Source organism: Mytilus trossulus, chromosome 1 (assembly GCF_036588685.1).
Source record: "Mytilus trossulus isolate FHL-02 chromosome 1, PNRI_Mtr1.1.1.hap1, whole genome shotgun sequence".
NCBI classification, from domain to species: domain Eukaryota; kingdom Metazoa; phylum Mollusca; class Bivalvia; order Mytilida; family Mytilidae; genus Mytilus; species Mytilus trossulus.
The window spans coordinates 112,095,272-112,116,883 of NC_086373.1; the positions used below are offsets into that span (position 1 = coordinate 112,095,272).

The following is a 21,612-nucleotide window of genomic DNA, read 5'->3' on the forward strand; positions in this document are numbered from 1 at the left end:
TTTTTTATTTCCTCTCAAGTCGGGCATGTCGAGCGTAGCTAGTAACCAAGTCGAAAGTCCGACTGCAAAAGTGGAAGGTCGCAGACCTCTGACAACTGCTAATTTGAACCCCTGCCTCCAAATTGAAAAGATACAAAAATTTCGTCTTATAATTTAAAATTGCCACCAACAGCAAAAACAGTGGAACTTATTTTATTACAAACTACTGACGTAGTTGACTACGTATTGACGACAAACAATATTCCTACGACTTTTGCCATATGGGAAATTTAAACTACTTGTCTTTAGAGATTTTCGGCGATTAAACATTTCATACATTTGTTCTTTGACAGCTTAGCCAAAATCTCAGGGGATAATAAACTACATAAAGATTCCTAATGTGCCCTACTTCCTATGTGCAACTTCAAAACTTTTGGATAAATCGACGATCATTTAAGGTTTTTCTGATCATATTTTTTGTAATCAAGAATTAAAAGTATGAAAAAACTGCCCAATTAGTTATAAATAACAGAACATCCAGCTAGATAATAACAATGGCACATATTTCAGCATTTATTGGGTAGAACACAAAGCTAGGGTGCTCGCATAAGGCAGCTTAACTGCCTAAAAATTATGCATCTAAGACTAAACTATCAATCCGTACACATCCAACATCCAATGGATTTAGTGTAAAGACGTCATAAACAGCCAGAGAAATACATGACCTTAGGCAATTCCAAGTTACAGGTATCGACAGATTGTAGATAACATACTAGTAATATTTAGTTAGCTTTTAATCTACTGATAATAAAATCAATATTTATACCAATTAAAACAATATTCAATGATCTTATTACAGTGTTGAATAGGTAACCTTTTAGAATAAGTTTATCTAAAGGAGTGACAAGTTAACATGGATCATTTCTAAATTTCCGGGCACGGTTAACAACATTTCCGTAAAAATGAGGATGTGCTATCCCGTTTGAAATAATACAGGTACAACCAAACTTCAAAACCAAATCTTTATAACTATGGAAAAATTTAGTAAAGGTTTTAAGTAATTTATGGTAAAGATATCCCTGGTTTAATAATTTACCAGTAATAGGTTGCGTTCATTAAAATCAAAAACGTCACAACAGACACGGCATAGCGAACAAGCTGTGAAATATAAACACTGTAAGATGGTGCCAAAAGAACATCACCATCTAAAAATGGAAAAATGAAAAATTGACAATAAGGAACGAAAAATCGTCTCTTTTGTCGTAAATTTTAGTGTGGAGTTTCCCGTTTAAAACCGAAATATCTAAATCCAGGAAAGGACAGTTATTACCGAATACTTTTGATTTATTTAAAGTAAGTTCCTTGGGGTAAATTTCAGCAGTATATTGAGAAAATTCTTGATTATTTAACGAAAAAATATCATCAAGATAACGGTAAGTGTTGTTGAATTTATCAATTAAATGCAATTTTGACGGGTCTTTACTGAGTTTAGTCATAAACTGTGATTCGTAACAGTACAAAAACAAGTCTGCTATTAAAGGGGTACAATTAGTGCCCATGGGGATACCTACAACCTGTCGATAAACTTTGTTGCCGAAACGTAAATAAATATTATCAGGGAGAAAATTAACAGCTTCAATCATCTCATCACACCTCCAGTAAGTATATCTATCATATTTACCTTTCTCATTAGAGAAGAAGGCTTTAAATGAGTTGCAAAAAAATATATCTACATTCAGCTTTACCAAACGACCATTTAATTAAATAGGAAAACTGTTGTTTAATAAGATAGTGAGGAAGTGTAATGTAAAGAGTAGAAAAATAAAATCTATTAACAGAATCAAAGGGACCATCAAAAGCCCGCAATTTATCTAAAACATCCAAAGAGTTTTTTACACTCCAAAAATGGTTTATACCACTATGTTCATATATTTTATTACAACATTTATGATAAGCTCTTTAATAGTAGTTAATGAACTAGTTAAGAGCACTGACAGATTAGTTGTAGAACACTTAATACTAGAGGCTGAGATGAAACGATATAATATTTAAATGTTTTTTTGTGTAGTTGTAAGCATGTTATTTATTGAAATATTACCTTTCATTTCAAATTCTCTACTTCTTAAAAGGCCATGCCTAGGATGCATCTCATCTCTAAATTTTCTGGATATCTGTAAAGAGTAGATTATACATCATAACCTTAATAGCAATAGTCTACATAATGCAGAGGTCAAATGATATTTAGTTTAAAATCTTCATTAAATCTTCAGGTTTTAAGTCTAAGGACCATAGCTGTGCACAGAATGATTAAAATCGGGAAAAAATAGAACTTGATCTGTAACTTGTCATGATAGAACTATTTACCAATCACCAAATTACCAAATCACCAAAAAAACTTATTATTTGAGTGAAATTTCCAGGACCATAACTTGATTTGTTTATTGTCATGATTAAACAATACACGACTGACTGACTAACTGACTGACTAACTGACTGACTGACTAACTGACTGACTGACTGAATAATTGTTGAAGGGTGATATCTTCTATGAGGATTCAACTGACAATTAGGAACATACATGTATTGACCTATTGTATATTTTGTTTTGCTGATTATTTTTGCAGCTTTAAAGTTTTTCTCTATCTGTTATATTTTCAAGATCTTACCTAAAAACATAAAAAGGATAAAAGGGAAACAACTCTTATAGAGAATGACAATAAATTGCTTTATCAGAGGTTGGTTTTCTTCTTTAAATTTTGTCATCTCTTTATCATAAATATTATGGTTTTCAAGATGATAAATTCAATGCATTATGAAAACTCAAACAGTAATAATTCAGTAGACCTGATATAATCTGACTGGTAATTATTGTATGATAAATAGTTCCCCATCTTTGAATACTACTAAAGATTACCTGATATAATCTGACTGGTAATTTTTTATACGATAAATTATTCCCCATTTTTGATATCAAATCTGTCACCAATTCTTCATGTGTCTAAAAATAGAAATTATACATTTTATTTAATTCTTCATTAATCTAGAAATATCATTTTGGCTCAAACTGTAAGATATATAGATTAGATTGTTAAAGTCTTTTTTGCATTAGTATTAGTACTCTTGGTGAAAAACTTTATCTTCACGTTATGTACAAAATTGAGAATGGGAATGGGGAATGTAACATAGCAACAACAACCTGACCAATAAGGCCACCAATGGGTCTTCAATGCAGCGGGAAACTCCCCCAACCGGAGGCGTCCTTCAGCTGGACCCTAAACAAATATGCATACTAGTTCAGTGATAATGGACGTCATACTAAACTCCGAATTATACACAAGAAACTAAAATTCAAAATCATACAAGACTAACAAAGGCCAGAGGCTCCAGGCGCAAAATTGCAGATGGGTTAAACATGTTTTTAGAGACCTCAACCCTCCCCCTATACCTCTAGCCAATATAGGAAAACAAACGCACATTAATATGCAATCTTTAATGACCTGACAACTATTGTAAATATATCCTATCTTAATAAGTCTGTTTAAAGGTTTTGCTAGTTTTTGTGGTGAATACTGACATTTCTGTGCTTTGTAAAGAATATTACAATGAAAAATTGGATGTGAAATATACATTTCTGAAAATTAAAAATTCTTCCAACTTATATATTTTCTTGAATGTCACATACATGTATACCAGGTACTTAGATGCAAAGATGTATCATAATCTAGTTCAGTGTAGGCTGAAAATTTGCTACTTTGAGCCAGTCCCTTTCTTGTTAACTGATATGTGACACAGAGTTTAAATGAACCTTATCACCTCACATATTATATTGTCTAACAGCATTATAAACCCAAAATGATGTACTTAATTTGGTTGTGAGATCACCTAGAATTCTATTTTTCATTTTATTTCTTGTTCATTGGAGAAAAACTATAAATTTTATAAAAATTCAATAATTATTAAAGCTTATATAATAGTGCATACATTGCAATCTTCTATGATGGACATATTAAAGGGAAATATTTCCTACATACAAAAAGTTCATCAGAGCTTGTATTCCACTTCATCCAAGACATGTTGATATTTTAGTTCTTTAGAAAAGAAATATTATATTTATTGTTTTATACAAGTAAAATAATACAGATGTACTCAAACTATAAAATTAAATCCCTCTAACAAAGATCTGATCAGTATCTTACAGTTTGTCTAGGTCAGGTATATTACTGCCATTTAAATATTTAATTAAATACCTGAAACAGGTATGCACATATCCTAATTAACTTCGTTGTTAATGTACATTTGAGGACACAGTGAAGGACATTTAGTTGCAATAACTGATTTAACTTTTGTCATCAACAACATCAACAGGTAAATACAAAAATGTAATTAAAGTGCAAGTGTAATTTGACTTTAGAAACTATAGATATTTATTTGTAGTGCTGAAGTTTTCCTGTTAACACTACAAAGCAATTAAAATGATAATGAGACAAGAATACTTTAATGGTCAGTGATTGATTGTTTTTACATCCACTAAAAAATATTTCATGCATGTGCAGATAATCCCAATTGTGCACTTAAAATTAAAATTCTAATGCAATTATTTTGTAACAATTGTTCTGATTGGATGGCAGCAAGCGTAAAATTCTCTATCTCCTTGTCTGTAACTAAGGAAGCCGACATTTTGAATTTCGGAATGTATTGGCATGTTATTTCTACAATAATAAACAAAAAACTCACTTGTTGCGCCTAAAAAAATTCTTTTTATCAAATTTTATTACATTCTGAAGCGGCACAGAAGCCAGAAAACGCCCGGTGTTTATGTTTGACGCCGGAAGCATACCTATGGCGTCACCTAGTGTAGGGACCAAAGAAGATAACATCTTTTCGCGGAATTTTCTTTAATGAAGATTTTATACTGAAATAATGAATGAAATTTTATTATAAACTTGTTTTGCATTAGAATAGAGATAACTGTATTGTATTTGAAGCTTTTCGGACGTCCATCGGTAGTTTTACTGTCGCAAATACCCGTTTACCTGTCTCCGCTCCGCGTCGCCAGGTAAACTAAATTTGCGACAGTAAAACTACCGATGGACGTCCTCAAAGCTTCAAATACAATACAGTTATCTCTTAAATAACATGCATTGTATTCAGTAAAAATATAAAACCTCCATGTTCATAAAACTAGATTGTGCAGATAAATCATGTAGGATGTTCAATATATGTTATTCTTCACAAGTATGAATATTCACAACATAAGACACAATTTTTGAACTGAAAATCATGCTTGGATTGATTTCCTTAAAACTTTAAACAATTGTTGAGATTGATAAAAGGAAGCTCTAATATTTTTTTTTACTTTCTGTTTTTCCGTTTCAGAATTACGACACTTTAATTGTGAAGTTAATTTTGCAAATGCTGTACCATAACTTGAGTTTGCATGAAGTAAAATCACAAAAAGTAATTAACTCCAAGGAAAAACAAAACAAAAAGTCCCTAATCAAATGATAAAAAAAAAAAATTCCAACACATCAAACAAATTGATAACAACTGTCATATTCCTAGTGTGGTACAGTCATTTTCATATGTAGAAAATGATGAATTAAACCTGGTTTAAAAGCTAGCTAAACCTCTCACTTGTATGACATTGACATTGAATTAATTTACTGACAACTTTACATAATTGACACGACCTATATAGCAGTATCCTCTTCATTGTTTTTGTACAGGGCTATTTTAATTGCTTCTCAGTTTTGCAGTTCTTTTTTTTTGCTATTTTCTGTGTAAGAAGTGAAAAATGGGGAAAATTAAACATCTGCCAATATTTCAAAGATTCAAAGGATGAGGACCATAAATGAATCTATACCAAGTTTATGAACAGTGTCAATTTATAACAAGAGTGCACACGCTGAAATGTCTTGCCTTCTTTACTATATCATTGATATTATGTTTATAGTCCTAAATATAAAGCTTTATTACAACTGTCACATAAACTTAACATTTACCACAAAAACTAAAAATTTATCAATGAACCATGAAAATGAGGTCAAGGTCAAATGAACCATGTCAGGCAGACATGTACAGATAGAAATTCTTCCATACAACAAATATAGTTGACATATTGCTTATAGTAAGAAAAACAGACCAAAACATAAAAACTTAACACTGAGCAAAGAACCGTGAAAATGAGGTCAAGGTCAAATTAAGTCTGAGCGACTGACATATAGATCATTAAATATTTCCATACAACAACTATAGTTGTCTTATTGCATATAGTGTTAGATAATAAGACCAAAACTCAAAAACTTAACTTTGACCACTGAGTTACCATGAAAATGAGGTCAAGGTCAGATGACACCTACCAGCTAGACATGTACACCTTACAATCATTCCATACACCAAATTAGGAAGACCTATAGCAAACAGTATATGAAAAACAGACAAAAACACAAAAACATAACTATAACCACTGAAGCATAAAAGTGAGGTCAAGGTCAGATGACACCTACCAGTTGGACATGTACACCTTATAGTTATTCTATACACCAAATATAGTAGACCTATTGCTTATAGTATCTGAGATATGGACTTGACCACCAAAACTTAACCTTGTTCACTTATCCATGAAATGAGGTTGAGGTCAAGTAAAAACTGTCTGACAGGCTTAAGGACCTTGCAAGGTACACACATATCAAATATAGTTATCCTATTACTTTAAGTAGTCACTGAACCATGAAAATTAGGTCAAGGACATTGGACATGTGACTGACAGAAACTTCATAACATGAGGCATCAATATACAAAGTATGAAGCATCCAGGTCTTCTACCTTCCTAAATATAAAGCTTTTAAGATGTTAGTTAACGCCGCCGCCAGATCACTTTCCCTATGTCGAGCTTTCTGCAACAAAAGTTGCAGGCTTGACAAAAAGGAATTTATAATCTTTATTTATAGATGATTGGTAGTATCAAACTATAAATTCATTACGGTTGAACTTTAATGAGTCATATTGAGCAAGCAACAAACGTGACAGTAAGGTTAAAAACACATTATAATCCCTTTTGATAGTTATCAAAGGTACCTGGGTTATATTTTAGTATGTCAGATGCACGTTTCCTCTACATGAGACTCATCAGTGATGCTCAGATCAAAACATTTATAAAGCCAAACAATTAAAAAGTTGAAGAGCATTGAGGATCCAAAATTCCGAAAAGTTGTGCCAAATACGGCTAAGGTAATCTATTCGTGGGATAAGAAAATCTTTATTTTTTCGAAAAATTTAAAAGTTTTGTAACAGGAACTTTATAAAAAATGATAACCACATTATATCTTCTACATAGATTAGCATGATCAAAAGAGCCTTAATCTTGCTACCCTAATTATTTGAGACAATAACTTCCTGTTAATCATTTTAATGTTTTATTTTTACTTTAAAAATTTGTAAGGGACATATCCTTAGTATAGCATATAAATTCTATTGTAATAAAAATTCATAATATCTAATAAAATGTGTAGATAATTAGCTAACAAAGTCCTTATATTTGTATAAAGTAACATTCATTTATAGTGGAAAATTGTTTTAAAGTTAAATAAGCTACAGTTAAAAATTGCGTGCTAGTCCCTCTCTGTGATTAATATTAGATAACTCTGGTTAATTTCCAAATCAATCTATCATGAAGGGGAGATAAATAATTCAACAACAAATAAAAGTTTTTAACAACCTTGACCGACTTTCATTTATAGTGTTTTTCAAAAATATTGAACGGTTCTTCATACTGGTATGTTATCATTTTAAACGTTTCAAATTTTTAAAATTATATTCGTACATCAATGTTTTTGATACACCAATAACAAAAACTGAAATATATTGAATTGATACATTTTGTAATTATTCAAAATTATATCAGAAACCTATACTTTATAATGCCTCGTTCACACTTACATTTAATTCGAATTGAATTGAATCTAATGCGAATCAAATTCGCTAATCGTGTTCACACACTCTTCTTTTTTAATTCGAATTGATTCGAATTGACATACGCTTTTGTTAATATGTATTAAAAGTTAAGTCGTTTGGGCAGTAAAGCAAATTTGATGCGCATTGCAATTGGAATTAGAATTGACGTTAGGACGTAAAACCTTTCAAATGCAAATTAAACTAATTTCTAATTAGTTAATGCCAATCGAATTCGAATTACGTGTGAACTCAGCATTAAAAAATAATGAACTTGTTAAAGGGAGACAATACTCGAATAACTTTTTTTTCGAATCGGCACATAATACAAAGGAATGTCACTCTTGCATACAATTTGCACATCAATATAATTAATTAACTGTGCATTCGTGCTCCACCTTCAATGAAGATTCTAAATTATAAATATTACCAAAAGTTGTTTATCTATAGGATAGTGAAGACTAATTAAAGCTAATCCACTGTTAAAAATATTTCTTTGAAATTTTTCAAAACTTTCTCAGAAAAATTCGCGAGCCACTTGACTTTCATAGCTCATAATTAACATTTTTACACAATATTTTAATAAAGTAGTTAAATATTATTTTCTTCTCAAAGTGTAAGACGCAAAAAAATCCCATGCTTGCATCATCTTACCCAAATACAGATTTAATTAAGTCCTGAACATTTCGACATTTGTTTGTTTATTTTTATCACTACCGGTTTTTTAACAAATCATTAGTACATGTTAAGATCCAACTAAATACCTATATCCCGATATCGTCAGGTAAATATGCTACATATCCCCCCACCCCCACCCCCACCCCCTCACTCAAATTCAACTTCAAAACGTTGCAAATTAGGAATATGTTGGCAGATGGAGAAATAAAGACAGTTTACGACATTGGCTTGAAATATATAGCAGCTTTCCATTGTTGAAGACAGTTCAGTTTTACCTGTAGATTCCTTTATTGTGTTTAGTGTTATTTGTTTTCTTTTATTATTCACTACCAATTGAGACCTTGTCATCATGGTTGGATAACTTACTTATTGTATATGTTCAGGTAATGGCATCCAGTAAACCTATACCATGTGGACCTTGTCAAAAAGGAAAAGTAAACACTAAAGCTGACATCTGGTGTTACAACTGTGATGAAGGATTATGTTCAACATGTTCTGGTCATCATAAAAGATCCAATGGAACACGTGATCATAAGACTATTGATATCAAAAGTTATAAACCCTCCATCCAAGCTATCAATACAGAATGTGACATACACAGTCAACAACTCAAAAGGTACTGTCCTAGTCATTTAATGCCTTGCTGTGATCAATGTATTTCCACTAATCATTCAAAATGTACAGAAATAGAAAGTTTAGTTGGTGTTGTGGAAAAAACCAATACTGACCAATCAAAACAATCATTAGAGAAACAAATTAACTCAATCAATAATTTTCTGGAAAAATTAGTTACTAACAAATCTAAAAACATAGCAAGAGGTGAACGAGAATATGAAAGCATACAAGATTTCGTTGTTAAAATTCGAAAGGAAATGAATAGTCATTTAACCCGCCTAGAGAAGAAGTTATGCAATGAGGCAGAAACTATCTTAAACCAGGTAAAATCAGAAGCATCAGATTTCATTACTGATATTAAAGGAAAACAGAAAAACTTAAAGAAAATGCAAGACCAATTACATGCAGTATTACCACATGCCTCAAAACTCCAATCATTTCTAAGTGTTCATCAGATTGAACAACAAGTACATCAATGTCAGCGATATGTTGACGATCTGGAAGATGATGAGAGGGCAAAAGAATTTAGCATCAAAATGAAACAAAATGATGAAATATCAAAGATATTGAAGAAATCAGAATCACTAGAATCTTTAGGAGAAATAATGGTTGTTAAAACAGAAACAGACTTGACTATAGAAACAAGCCTGAGGAGGAAAGCACAAGTAGAATCACGAGAACAATCCAACATAAACAACATGACCATGAATATAGAGACAAAGATAGAGATCAACATGGAATCAGAGAAGTATATCAATGACATGATTTGTCTGATGGATGGCAGAGTTATAGTTGTGGGAATGAAAGGGAAAGTTAATCTACTTACTTGTGATGGCAAACTACAGAAACAGTTACCTATACCTGGTAAAGCCTACTGTGTCACACAGATCAATCAGAACACTATAGCCATAACTTATCCTAAGGAGAAAGCCATAAAGATTATCAATATGGAGAATAAAACAGTTACCAAAGTTATCACATTAGACAAACAATGCTATGGTTTATCATTCTCTAATTCTCTGGCTGTAGGTTTAAGTAATGATGAAATCCGTATTATAGACTTGGAAGGAAATACACCGAAGTCAATACCAGTTGAGAGTGAATCAGACCTGAAGAACCTTGTTTACTGTAATGACAGAGTAATCTATAGTGACTATCATGGAAATGCAGTAAACTGTGTGGATGAATCAGGTAAACAGATCTGGAGATATACACAGGATTTAACAGGACCAAGAGGACTTTGTATAGATACTTATGGTAACATCATTGTAGCAGACCATGAATCTGATAGAATAATAGTAATATCAAAAGATGGACAGAATAGTAAAGTACTGATTGGTGAAGAGGATGGACTGGTGGAGCCTCAGTGTATTTGTTTTACACAAAATGAGTCTTCAGGTTTTATATGTGATTTCAATGGCACATACTTGGCAAAATTCAATTTATCTGTGGGATAAAATACACACTGGGGATTCAAAGGATATTACTTTTCTATGAATCTGCAACAAATTATATATTTATACAACTAGAATAGCAAATCTTTAGTAGCAGTAGATTTAGGTTCTGTGTGTTTTGGTCACAATATAGAACAAAATTTCATGTGTACAATAAATATAGTTTAAATGAAAATTAGAAAATATTTTAGATCAATCAAATATTTTTTTGTTTGTTTCACAAATGACATGAATGAATCATAAACTAAATATTACTTTTTGAAATGGCCAGAAAAATGAAATGAAATATATTTGCATATATATGGATAATTTAATTCAAAAGATATTACTGACATAACTTGTCTGATGGATGGAAGAGTTATAGTAGTGGAAGAGTTTGGTGAAGTTAACCTACTTACTTCTGATGGCAAACTACAGAAAAAACTACCTATACCTGGTGGAGCCTGGAGTGTTGGGCTTAAATTAAAATATTGTTTGTTTGCAGTTTACCGACCTACCCTTGAAAATCCTCCTGACTGTGAAAATTTTATTGCTTTAAATTTGAACATTTTTTTTTAATACCTCTATTGATGCGATCCAGAACTTTGGGTCCTATCCGGAAATGATTTAAAGTTTGGGTCAATTACAGCAGATCCCAAATGGCAAATGTCGGATTTGATGGTAGCTTACAAGAAAAACATGTAAATCACAAATGGCAAATGTCGGATTTGATGGTAGCTTACAAGAAAAACATGTAAATCACAAATGGCAAATGTCGGATTTGATGGTAGCTTACAAGAAAAACATGTAAATCACAAATGGCAAATGTTGGGTTTGAGGGTTAAAAGAATTGAACACATTTTTTCTAGCGGTAATTTCTGATATATTTGATGCAAGCTACATATTCATGTTTGACAGCTTTACCTAACAGGGATTAAAAAAGAATAGCCACACTTTCGGCATACCTACCCTCGCCTCATTTTTTTTATTGACCGTCTTTGTTCTGTTATCTATCTATTATTGTTCTATTCAAAATAATTATAGAAGCCATAGATTTGTTATAAATTTACACATGGCTAACGCTCAAGATAAAATTCGAATATCAAGGCCAAGGCCATGTGTAAATTTCCAACAAATCTATGGCTTCCATGAATTATTTCTTAATCATATATTATATGTTTATAATCTGTACATATTTACACCTGTCACTATAATAAATAATTTACCTACTTACTTACTGTAAATTCATAAATTATTGCGTGCATTTATTATTATTTTTTACGATTTTGAGAAAAATCCAGTTTAATTCATATTAAATGTTTCAAAATGCGAGTTTAAATTATTGCGTTTACAACTCTGTCGCATTTTTTGCAATAATAAAATCCTCGCAATAATTTATGAATTTTCAGTACTTTAATCTGGCAACTGGGGATATTTATTATCTAGATTTTGTTATGCTTTCCTTGGATGTGTATTTACATTTTTAAATATATGTAATATGTATATTTTGCACTGTAATCTTTATTAATTGACAATCCGGTACATTTGTATGAAAGAGTGTTGATGCATGTCTTGTCATTCATATATAATATAATATATGTATTTATACCTGGTTAACCTTACAACTGCAGTTTTAAGATGATGTATATATATATTTCTATTTTCACAACTTAACCTCATTCTAAAAAAAAAATTGTCCATATCTCAGTATTAGATAATTCCTAACAGTGCTAAATACACTTTCTATATGTTCTACCCTTAAATTATTTTAAAATGGTTTTCACTTTTCAATTTTCTTGTTTTCTGAAACACAGTTTTGATAACTTATCCAAATACTTTGAATTTGTTTTTACATTTTTTTACAGAATAATTCACTACAAATAATTTGGTATTCATATAATTCCTATTTCTAGATTTAAATACAGTATACTAATTTCAGTCAAAAGTACAAATCACAACAGTTATTTCCCCTTTCATTTTGGAGTTCAGTTATTCAGGCTTTTTATTCAAACATTTTTTGTCCCCAATATCATTTTTAAACTTATGTATTAACATTTTTTCTTAAAATTATCAATAAATAGTTTAATTTCATTCCTTGAGTTTGTTAGTATATTAAAATGGTAAACATAGGGACCCCAACAACACATAAAACCATAAATATATTGTGTCAAAATCAACATACAAACAAAAACATTAAAACAAAAGTAAAAACATCTTTGACAGTACTGAAACAATTGTGAGGTCAACATCAACAACACATAAAACACATTAAGACATCTTAAAGCATACTAAAATGATCATGTGGGGAAACTGTCAGCAATCCAAATTACATGAACCACAAAAAGATATCTAGAAGAATACAGATATGACTTTGGGTCAACTTAATGACACACATAGCAACAAAAGATGTAAAAGAGAGAGAGAAGAAACCAAGGGGATTATCAAATAGAAATAAAAAGATAGTAAGTTAAGTAAGTAAGTAAGTAAGTAAATTTTATTTAGAGTCGGCATATATATACATAATAACAGAGAAAACATGAGCTTTGGTGAGCTCTTTAACTGACTATCACATAAAAAATCATGCAGCATCATGAGATGTGGTAAGGGTGCCAATGAAACAACTCTCCATTCAAGTCACAATGTGTAAAAAGTTAACAATTATAGGTCAAGGTACGGCCATTACATGTAGCCTTAGCTCACACCGAACAGCAAAGGATCCCAAAATGACAAATGTAAAACCATTCAAATGGGAAAACCAAGTCTAATCTATATAAAAGATTAGAAACCAAAAACACTTATGAACAACATCAACAAACGACAACCATTGAACAACAAATCCATAAGTTCAATGACATAGTATTGAAATAAGTATATGAAGTCAACATCAGCAACACAACATGATATTGGCCATGGAAAGTTTCTCTTTATGTAAAAATGAGAATATGTGGTATAAGTATCAATAAGACAACCATCCACCAGAAATGAAATAAGATAGTTGTAAACAATTTAAATAAGAAAACAAATGCATGTCTTTTGTTCAAAACTATTAAACAAAAACAAATATGACAGACAGATAGCAAACAATGGCAACCTCTGTGTAACAGGCTCTTGAGTTGGGACATGACAGACAGCAAACAATGGCAACCTCTGTGTAACAGGCTCTTGACTTGGGACATGACAGACAGCAAACAATGGCAACCTCTGTGTAACAGACTCTTGACTTGGGACATGACAGACAGCAAACAATGGCAACCTCTGTGTAACAGGCTCTTCACTTGGGACATGACAGACAGCAAACAATGGCAACCTCTGTGTAACAGGCTCTTCACTTGGGACATGATAGACAGCAAACAATGGCAACCTCTGTGTAACAGGCTCTTGACTTGGGACATGACAGACAGCAAACAATGGCAACCTCTGTGTAACAGGCTCTTCACTTGGGACATGACAGACAGCAAACAATGGCAACCTCTGTGTAACAGGCTCTTGACTTGGGACATGACAGACAGCAAACAATGGCAACCTCTGTGTAACAGGCTCTTGAGTTGGGACATGACAGACAGCAAACAATGGCAATCTCTGTGTAACTGGCTCTTGAGTTGGGACATGACAGACAGCAAACAATGGCAACCTCTGTGTAACAGGCTCTTGACTTGGGACATGACAGACAGCAAACAATGGCAACCTCTGTGTAACAGGCTCTTGACTTGGGACAGACAGACAGCAAACAATGGCAACCTCTGTGTAACAGGCTCTTGACTAGGGACAGACAGACAGCAAACAATGGCAACCTCTGTGTAACAGGCTCTTGACTTGGGACATGACAGACAGCAAACAATGGCAACCTCTGTGTAACAGGCTCTTGACTTGGGACAGACTTGGGACATGACAGACAGCAAACAATGACAACCTCTGTGTAACAGGCTCTTGAGTTGGGACATGACAGACAGCAAACAATGGCAACCTCTGTGTAACAGGCTCTTGAGTTGGGACATGACAGACAGCAAACAATGGCAACCTCTGTGTAACAGGCTCTTGACTTGGGACATGACAGACAGCAAACAATGGCAAACTCTGTGTAACAGGCTCTTGAGTTGGGACATGACATACAGCAAACAATGGCAACCTCTGTGTAACAGGCTCTTGACTTGGGACATGACAGACAGCAAACAATGGCAACCTCTGTGTAACAGGCTCTTGAGTTGGGACATGACAGACAGCAAACAATGGCAACCTCTGTGTAACAGGCTGTTGACTTGGGACATGACAGACAGCAAACAATGGCAACCTCTGTGTAACAGGCTCTTGACTTGGGACATGACAGACAGCAAACAATGGCAACCTCTGTGTAACAGGCTTTTGACTTGGGACATGACAGACAGCAAACAATGGCAACCTCTGTGTAACAGGCTCTTGAGTTGGGACATGACAGACAGCAAACAATGACAACCTCTGTGTAACAGGCTCTTGACTTGGGACATGACAGACAGCAAACAATGGCAACCTCTGTGTAACAGGCTCTTGACTTGGGACAGACAGACAGCAAACAATGGCAACCTCTGTGTAACAGGCTCTTGACTAGGGACAGACAGACAGCAAACAATGGCAACCTCTGCGTAACATCTTGACTTGGGACATGACAGACAGCAAACAATGGCAACCTCTGTGTAACAGGCTCTTGACTTGGGACATGACAGACAGCAAACAATGGCAACCTCTGTGTAACAGGCTTTTGACTTGGGACATGACAGACAGCAAACAATGGCAACCTCTGTGTAACAGGCTCTTGACTTGGAACATGACAGACAGCAAACAATGGCAACCTCTGTGTAACAGGCTCTTGACTTGGGACAGACTTGGGACATGACAGACAGCAAACAATGGCAACCTCTGTGTAACATCTTGACTTGGGACATGACAGACAGCAAACAATGGCAACCTCTGTGTAACAGGCTCTTGACTTGAGACATGACAGACAGCAAACAATGGCAACCTCTGTGTAACAGGCTCTTGACTTGAGACATGACAGACAGCAAACAATGGCAACCTCTGTGTAACAGGCTCTTGACTTGGGACATGACAGACAGCAAACAATGGCAACCTCTGTGTAACAGGCTCTTGACTTGGAACATGACAGACAGCAAACAATGGCAACCTCTGTGTAACAGGCTCTTGACTTGGGACATGACAGACAGCAAACAATGGCAACCTCTGTGTAACAGGCTCTTGACTTGGGACATGACAGACAGCAAACAATGGCAACCTCTGTGTAACAGGCTCTTGACTTGGGACATGACAGACAGCAAACAATGACAACCTCTGTGTAACAGGCTCTTGACTTGGGACATGACAGACAGCAAACAATGGCAACCTCTGTGTAACAGGCTCTTGACTTGGGACATGACAGACAGCAAACAATGGCAACCTCTGTGTAACAGGCTCTTGACTAGGGACATGACAGACAGCAAACAATGGCAACCTCTGTGTAACAGGCTCTTGACTAGGGACATGACAGACAGCAAACAATGGCAACCTCTGTGTAACAGGCTCTTGACTTGGGACATGACAGACAGCAAACAATGGCAACCTCTGTGTAACAGGCTCTTGACTTGGGACATGACAGACAGCAAACAATGGCAACCTCTGTGTAACAGGCTCTTGACTTGGGATATGACAGACAGCAAACAATGGCAACCTCTGTGTAACAGGCTCTTGACTAGGGACATGACAGACAGCAAACAATGGCAACCTCTGTGTAACAGGCTCTTGACTAGGGACATGACAGACAGCAAACAATGGCAACCTCTGTGTAACAGGCTCTTGACTTGGGACATGACAGACAGCAAACAATGGCAACCTCTGTGTAACAGGCTCTTGACTTGGGACATGACAGACAGCAAACAATGGCAACCTCTGTGTAACAGGCTCTTGACTTGGGACATGACAGACAGCAAACAATGGCAACCTCTGTGTAACAGGCTCTTGACTTGGGATATGACAGACAGCAAACAATGGCAACCTCTGTGTAACAGGCTCTTGACTAGGGACATGACAGACAGCAAACAATGGCAACCTCTGTGTAACAGGCTCTTGACTAGGGACATGACAGACAGCAAACAATGGCAACCTCTGTGTAACAGGCTCTTGACTTGGGACATGACAGACAGCAAACAATGGCAACCTCTGTGTAACAGGCTCTTGACTTGGGACATGACAGACAGCAAACAATGGCAACCTCTGTGTAACAGGCTCTTGACTTGGGACATGACAGACAGCAAACAATGGCAACCTCTGTGTAACAGGCTCTTGACTTGGGACATGCATATACAGAATGTAGTACAATTAAACATGTTTGTACACATTTTTGTTTAGGGGCCAGCTGAAGCCCTCCTCTGGGTGCGGGAATTTTTCACTACCTTGAAGACCTGTTAGTGACCTTCTGCGTAAGTCCAGGTATATCTTTAACAATTTTGAATCTGTTAAAGGACTGTGTTCTAAAGAACTCACCCATCCTAAATAGATTATGATGATAAATCTCGAATCTGTTAAAAGAAGGACAAAAGAACTCACCGGTCCTAAACAGTAATCTTGTTTGTGTCGGTCTTTTAATCTGAATAATTCAGCACCTGCAGAATCCCATCTGTCTGAAAAAAAGATAAATGAAAAATCAACTTAAAATATTCAGATTTTCTTTATAAATATCATTTGACAAGAAAAAGACAATGCTACCATTTTACTGCCTTTGTTCTATTTTTAGCCATTGTGGTCATGTTGGTAATTTTTGTTTGTTTGCTGGTTCACCTGACACATTTTTGAAACTAGATACCATAGGAATGATTGTGTCAACTTTTTTTTTGTCTTCATAGATATTAGAAGATGTGGTATGAATGTCAATGAGACAACTCTGCTTCCAAGTCACAATTTGTAAAAGTTAACCATGATAGGTCAAAGTACAGTCTTCAACAAGGAGCCTTTGCTTTGGGGAGGGGAACTGGGTCAGACCTTCATTGGGACTCTGGGATCAGTGTTTTTAAGCTTGGGATTGATTCTTTCAGGATCTGGGAATTCTTTTTTTTTTAATTTCAGGATGTCAGAACTTAAATTTCTTTAAATTAGGGAACTTGGGGTATCATGTTTTTAAGCCCTGAGTTACAGAATCAGGACCTCCCCTTATACATGTAGTAATTTCAGAGAGGACTTTTGATAAATTACCAGAAAACAAAAGAATACAAGATGAGGGATGCAACATCTCATAAAGCCCTTAAGGCCATGTCAGCTAAAACAGTTTGGTTTTTGTCCACATAAACTCTACTTTAAAAATTTTCAAAGTGATTTTTTTGTACCTGTTTTCTTCCATAAGCTGGCTAAAGCAAGTGTCGGCATACAAATCTTCTGTGCACCAATAGTATCCAGTTCTTTATCAATGACCTTTATAAGTTTCTCAAGGACACGTTGACCCAGTGGTAGTAAATGGAAACCTCCAGGATGACAGTTCTGTATTATGTCATTGTAGATCATCAACTTAAATAAATAAAGATTGATTGAGAGATTGTTGTGGCAAATATTTCTTGTAGATTCATGACTTGAATAATTTCTGAAACACCCTCAAAGCATCTAAGAATCAGTTCCAACTCCTACTCTTTGTTCTAGCAAAGTACAGAACATACAGTGAGTAAAGTACAGAACATAAATTGAGTAAAGTACAGAACATAAATTGAGTAAAGTACAAAACATACATTCAGTAAAGTAAAGAGCATAAATTGAGTAAAGTACAGTTGATTAAAGTACAGAACATAAATTGTGTAAAGTACAAAACATACATTGAGTAAAGTACAGAACATAAAGTGAGTGTGGTACAAAACATACATTGAGTAAAGTACAGAACATAAAGTGAGTAAAGTACAGAATATACATTGAGTAAAGTACAGAACACAAAGTGAGTAAAGTACAGAACACAAAGTGAGAAAAGTACAGAACACAAATTGAGTAAAGTACAGAACACAAATTGAGTTAAGTACAGAACATAAAGTGAGTAAAGAAAAGAACATAAAGTGAGTAAAGTACAGAACAAAAATTGAGTTAAGTGAAAACAAAACTTTATAAATTGCATGTGTCCAAAGTACTTTTCTTGATTAGACTTCATCAGGAATGGTCAACGCCAAGTACTTGAAAGCCAATGATGTATAAGAATTAGTAAGTCTGCAAAAAAGGATCAGGCAATTTTATCTGCAAAAAGGCCTCTTTATAAATATTGACTGACTGGCTAGAAAAAAGAAAATGTGGTATGATTGTCCATGAGACAACTCTCCACAAGAGAACAAAATGACACAGAAATGAACAACTATAGGTCACCATACAGCCTTCAACAATGAGCACAGCTCACACAGCATAGTCAGCTATACAAGGCCCCTAAATGACTATGTAAAACATTTCAAGCGATTAAACTAATGGCCTAATTTATGTACAAAAAATGAAAGAATAACAAATATGAGCCTAGACTCTGTATTGAAGGCAGTACCTTGACCTATGTGGTTACTTTAATAAATTGTGACTTGGATGGAGGGTTGTCTCATTGACACTCATATCACATCTTCCTTTATCTATGTACATGTAACACATGTAAGCAAACAACAATCACTGGCAAATAAATTTTTTTGTTGTGTTTCTTTAATGGGGGTTGGGATGGGGGTAGGGCATATTCCACTTAAGTTTACACAGATAAAGGCAGGGTTTCCGCTGGCGGCCGCCATTTTCACAATTTGCGAAAAATAATGATTGTGGCGATTAAAATTCGTCATTGTTGAAAGAATTTGGCGAAAGAAATATATATAACGATTTATTTTCAGCCATCTTGTTTATTTACTTTTTTCGGGTTTCTCTGACTTTACCAACTTTACCGATCAGACAATACTCGGAATTCACCTTGAACTCTTTTAAGATTTTGACGGAAAATCAATAATCAGCTGATCGCATTCATAGCTATCGACATCAAAGGACTAATTAATAAAGGTGTTGATTGTATGATATGACAAAATGATATGATTAAATGGCTTCTGTCACATGTCACAAAAGGGATTAATTAACCACTCTGAGACGCATGTGTTTGAAGCAAAATTTTTACGCTTCCTCTCCTTCTTTTAATGATAGTCCAGAAAAGAACATTGTTGTTATGACGAAAAATGTTCAAAAACAAGAAAGGTCTCTGATTTAAAACTTTATCAATTAACTTTCATATAGATCATTGATTTGAGTGGGTACTTCAAAGTTGTTTCAGTGACACACATGTTTCAAGCGTTTAGTTTTACTTATTTACGATGGTCTAGAAAAGAAAACTGTCGTTATGAAGAAATCTATTGAAAAGGTTGGCATGAGAGTAACCCTTCAATGTAATGACTACACCTTACACAAGGGATCAACTCCAAGTGATAAGATGCTTCGCTTTGTTGCAAAAACCACTTTTATTTAGGGGGAGGGCTGGAAAAAAAGAAAATTTAAAAGAAAAATATATTTGTGTTTCTTGGCGAAAAAAATAAAAAAGTGGCGAAAAATATATTGTTTTGGCGAAAGAGGTGGCAAAAAAAATAATTGACCATGGGGAAACCCTGTAAAGGTTTTTTTTTAACTAAACAATATGCACTTCAGTGCAATTATACAACAAGACCTATTACCTTATGACTTTTGCAGTGTAACTGTGAATCTTGTGGTGGAATTTTCTGTAGATTTTGAAACAGCTGGCTAACATATTTCCTGTGTCTGTACCTCCTCGGACTGTCTGTCAACAGAAACCATTGTCTTCCTTGTAATATGATACTTCTGAATAACATGGTGAGATCTACAAATATACAGAAACATTGATGTGTTGCTTTAAAAAATACAATTAAGACAAGGGGTAAGGGAAGTTACTCAGTAAAAAGTCACTCAATTATATATATATATATATATGAGTTGGAAGGAATTTCTCTGATGGTTACAGAATGTTTGCAAGTTTCAAAATATCACCACAAAGCTATAAAATGATATGTACAGTGCAGTCCCTTGTGTCCATGCGGCGGGTGATATTGCGCATTAGCTGATTTCATAAATTAAATCATTCTTGTTATTGTTTTAGCCTACCAAAGGGATTAAAAGGAGTAAAAGTTCAAAAGTTAATTAATAACTGCATTCCAGTGATTTACCATATTTGGCCAATTTCCATTAAAAAAAATTACATTATCAGATAAAAATTGATTTATTTAAGTCAAATTATATCAAATTGAAATATTTATGCTCTGCATACATTTTGTACTTGGCAGCGTGTTTGGTTCAAATATACAACTTTCAACAAGTTTGATGCAATTCCGTCAAAAACTCTGGTTTTAGATAACATTATTCGAGCCTTTAGGGGCATTGTCACTTCCATTCAAATGCTGAGCATGTCATAATTTGTGGTTGAGAAACTATAATGTTATATTATTAATCCGTATATTTTAACAAATTTGATTCGTTTAGGGATAGTCACATGTTAAACTATATTTTCGAAGGTAGAGAGAAAACGGCAGATAGCAAAAAGCATATTGCACAGAGCATATTGCAAGGTTATTTTTAGAATATCTAAAAACCGATTTACTTTGTGACGTCATGTAAAGAATTTCATGATATCGTTCAACGTTTTGAAACTAATGATATCTGTGATCGATTATTTGACGAAAAAAATCTTCAAATACTTATAAAGAAGTCAAACAAACAAACAAAATAATTAAATAACAACTAATATGTTGTTATTGTCAAGGAGACAATATGATGTATGAAATTCAAACAAAATCAAATGACGATTTTGATACAAATAAGCATTTTGGTCTAAAATTAATAATATAACAATTTAGTCAATACAGGATATATCAACCCAAAGAAGTATATCGACCTTAGACTTCGTCCTCAGTCAATATACTTCTTTCAGGTCAATATATCCTTGTATCGA

General features: G+C 34.0%; 2 protein-coding genes across 9 annotated transcripts in view; one reads left to right on the forward strand and one right to left on the reverse strand.

Moving 5' to 3' along the window:
* The window catches only part of LOC134697966 (probable proline--tRNA ligase, mitochondrial), a 105,469-nt gene that overhangs the window by 81,145 nt on the left and 2,712 nt on the right, over window positions 1-21,612 (reverse strand). For all 8 annotated transcript variants that reach the window (XM_063560253.1, XM_063560296.1, XM_063560288.1 and 5 more), the window contains exons 2-6: window positions 20,324-20,487; window positions 17,999-18,176; window positions 17,226-17,299; window positions 2,894-2,977; window positions 2,078-2,150 (exon numbers count right to left, since the gene is read on the reverse strand). In XM_063560253.1, the coding sequence (XP_063416323.1) occupies window positions 2,078-2,150; window positions 2,894-2,977; window positions 17,226-17,299; window positions 17,999-18,176; window positions 20,324-20,479 (565 nt within the window). In that variant the 5' untranslated portion in view covers window positions 20,480-20,487. The remainder of the gene's footprint in view (window positions 1-2,077; window positions 2,151-2,893; window positions 2,978-17,225; window positions 17,300-17,998; window positions 18,177-20,323; window positions 20,488-21,612) is intronic.
* LOC134697956 (uncharacterized) lies at window positions 4,248-12,746 on the forward strand. Its single transcript, XM_063560244.1, has 2 exons — window positions 4,248-4,344; window positions 8,991-12,746. The coding sequence occupies exon 2, from the start codon at window positions 8,994-8,996 to the stop codon at window positions 10,677-10,679; it is 1,686 nt and encodes a 561-aa protein (XP_063416314.1). The 5' UTR covers window positions 4,248-4,344; window positions 8,991-8,993; the 3' UTR covers window positions 10,680-12,746.

Bases quoted from the DNA above. Each gene is read 5' to 3' on its own strand.
- LOC134697956 (XM_063560244.1), top strand. From the start codon at position 8,994: ATGGCATCCAGTAAACCTATACCATGTGGACCTTGTCAAAAAGGAAAA.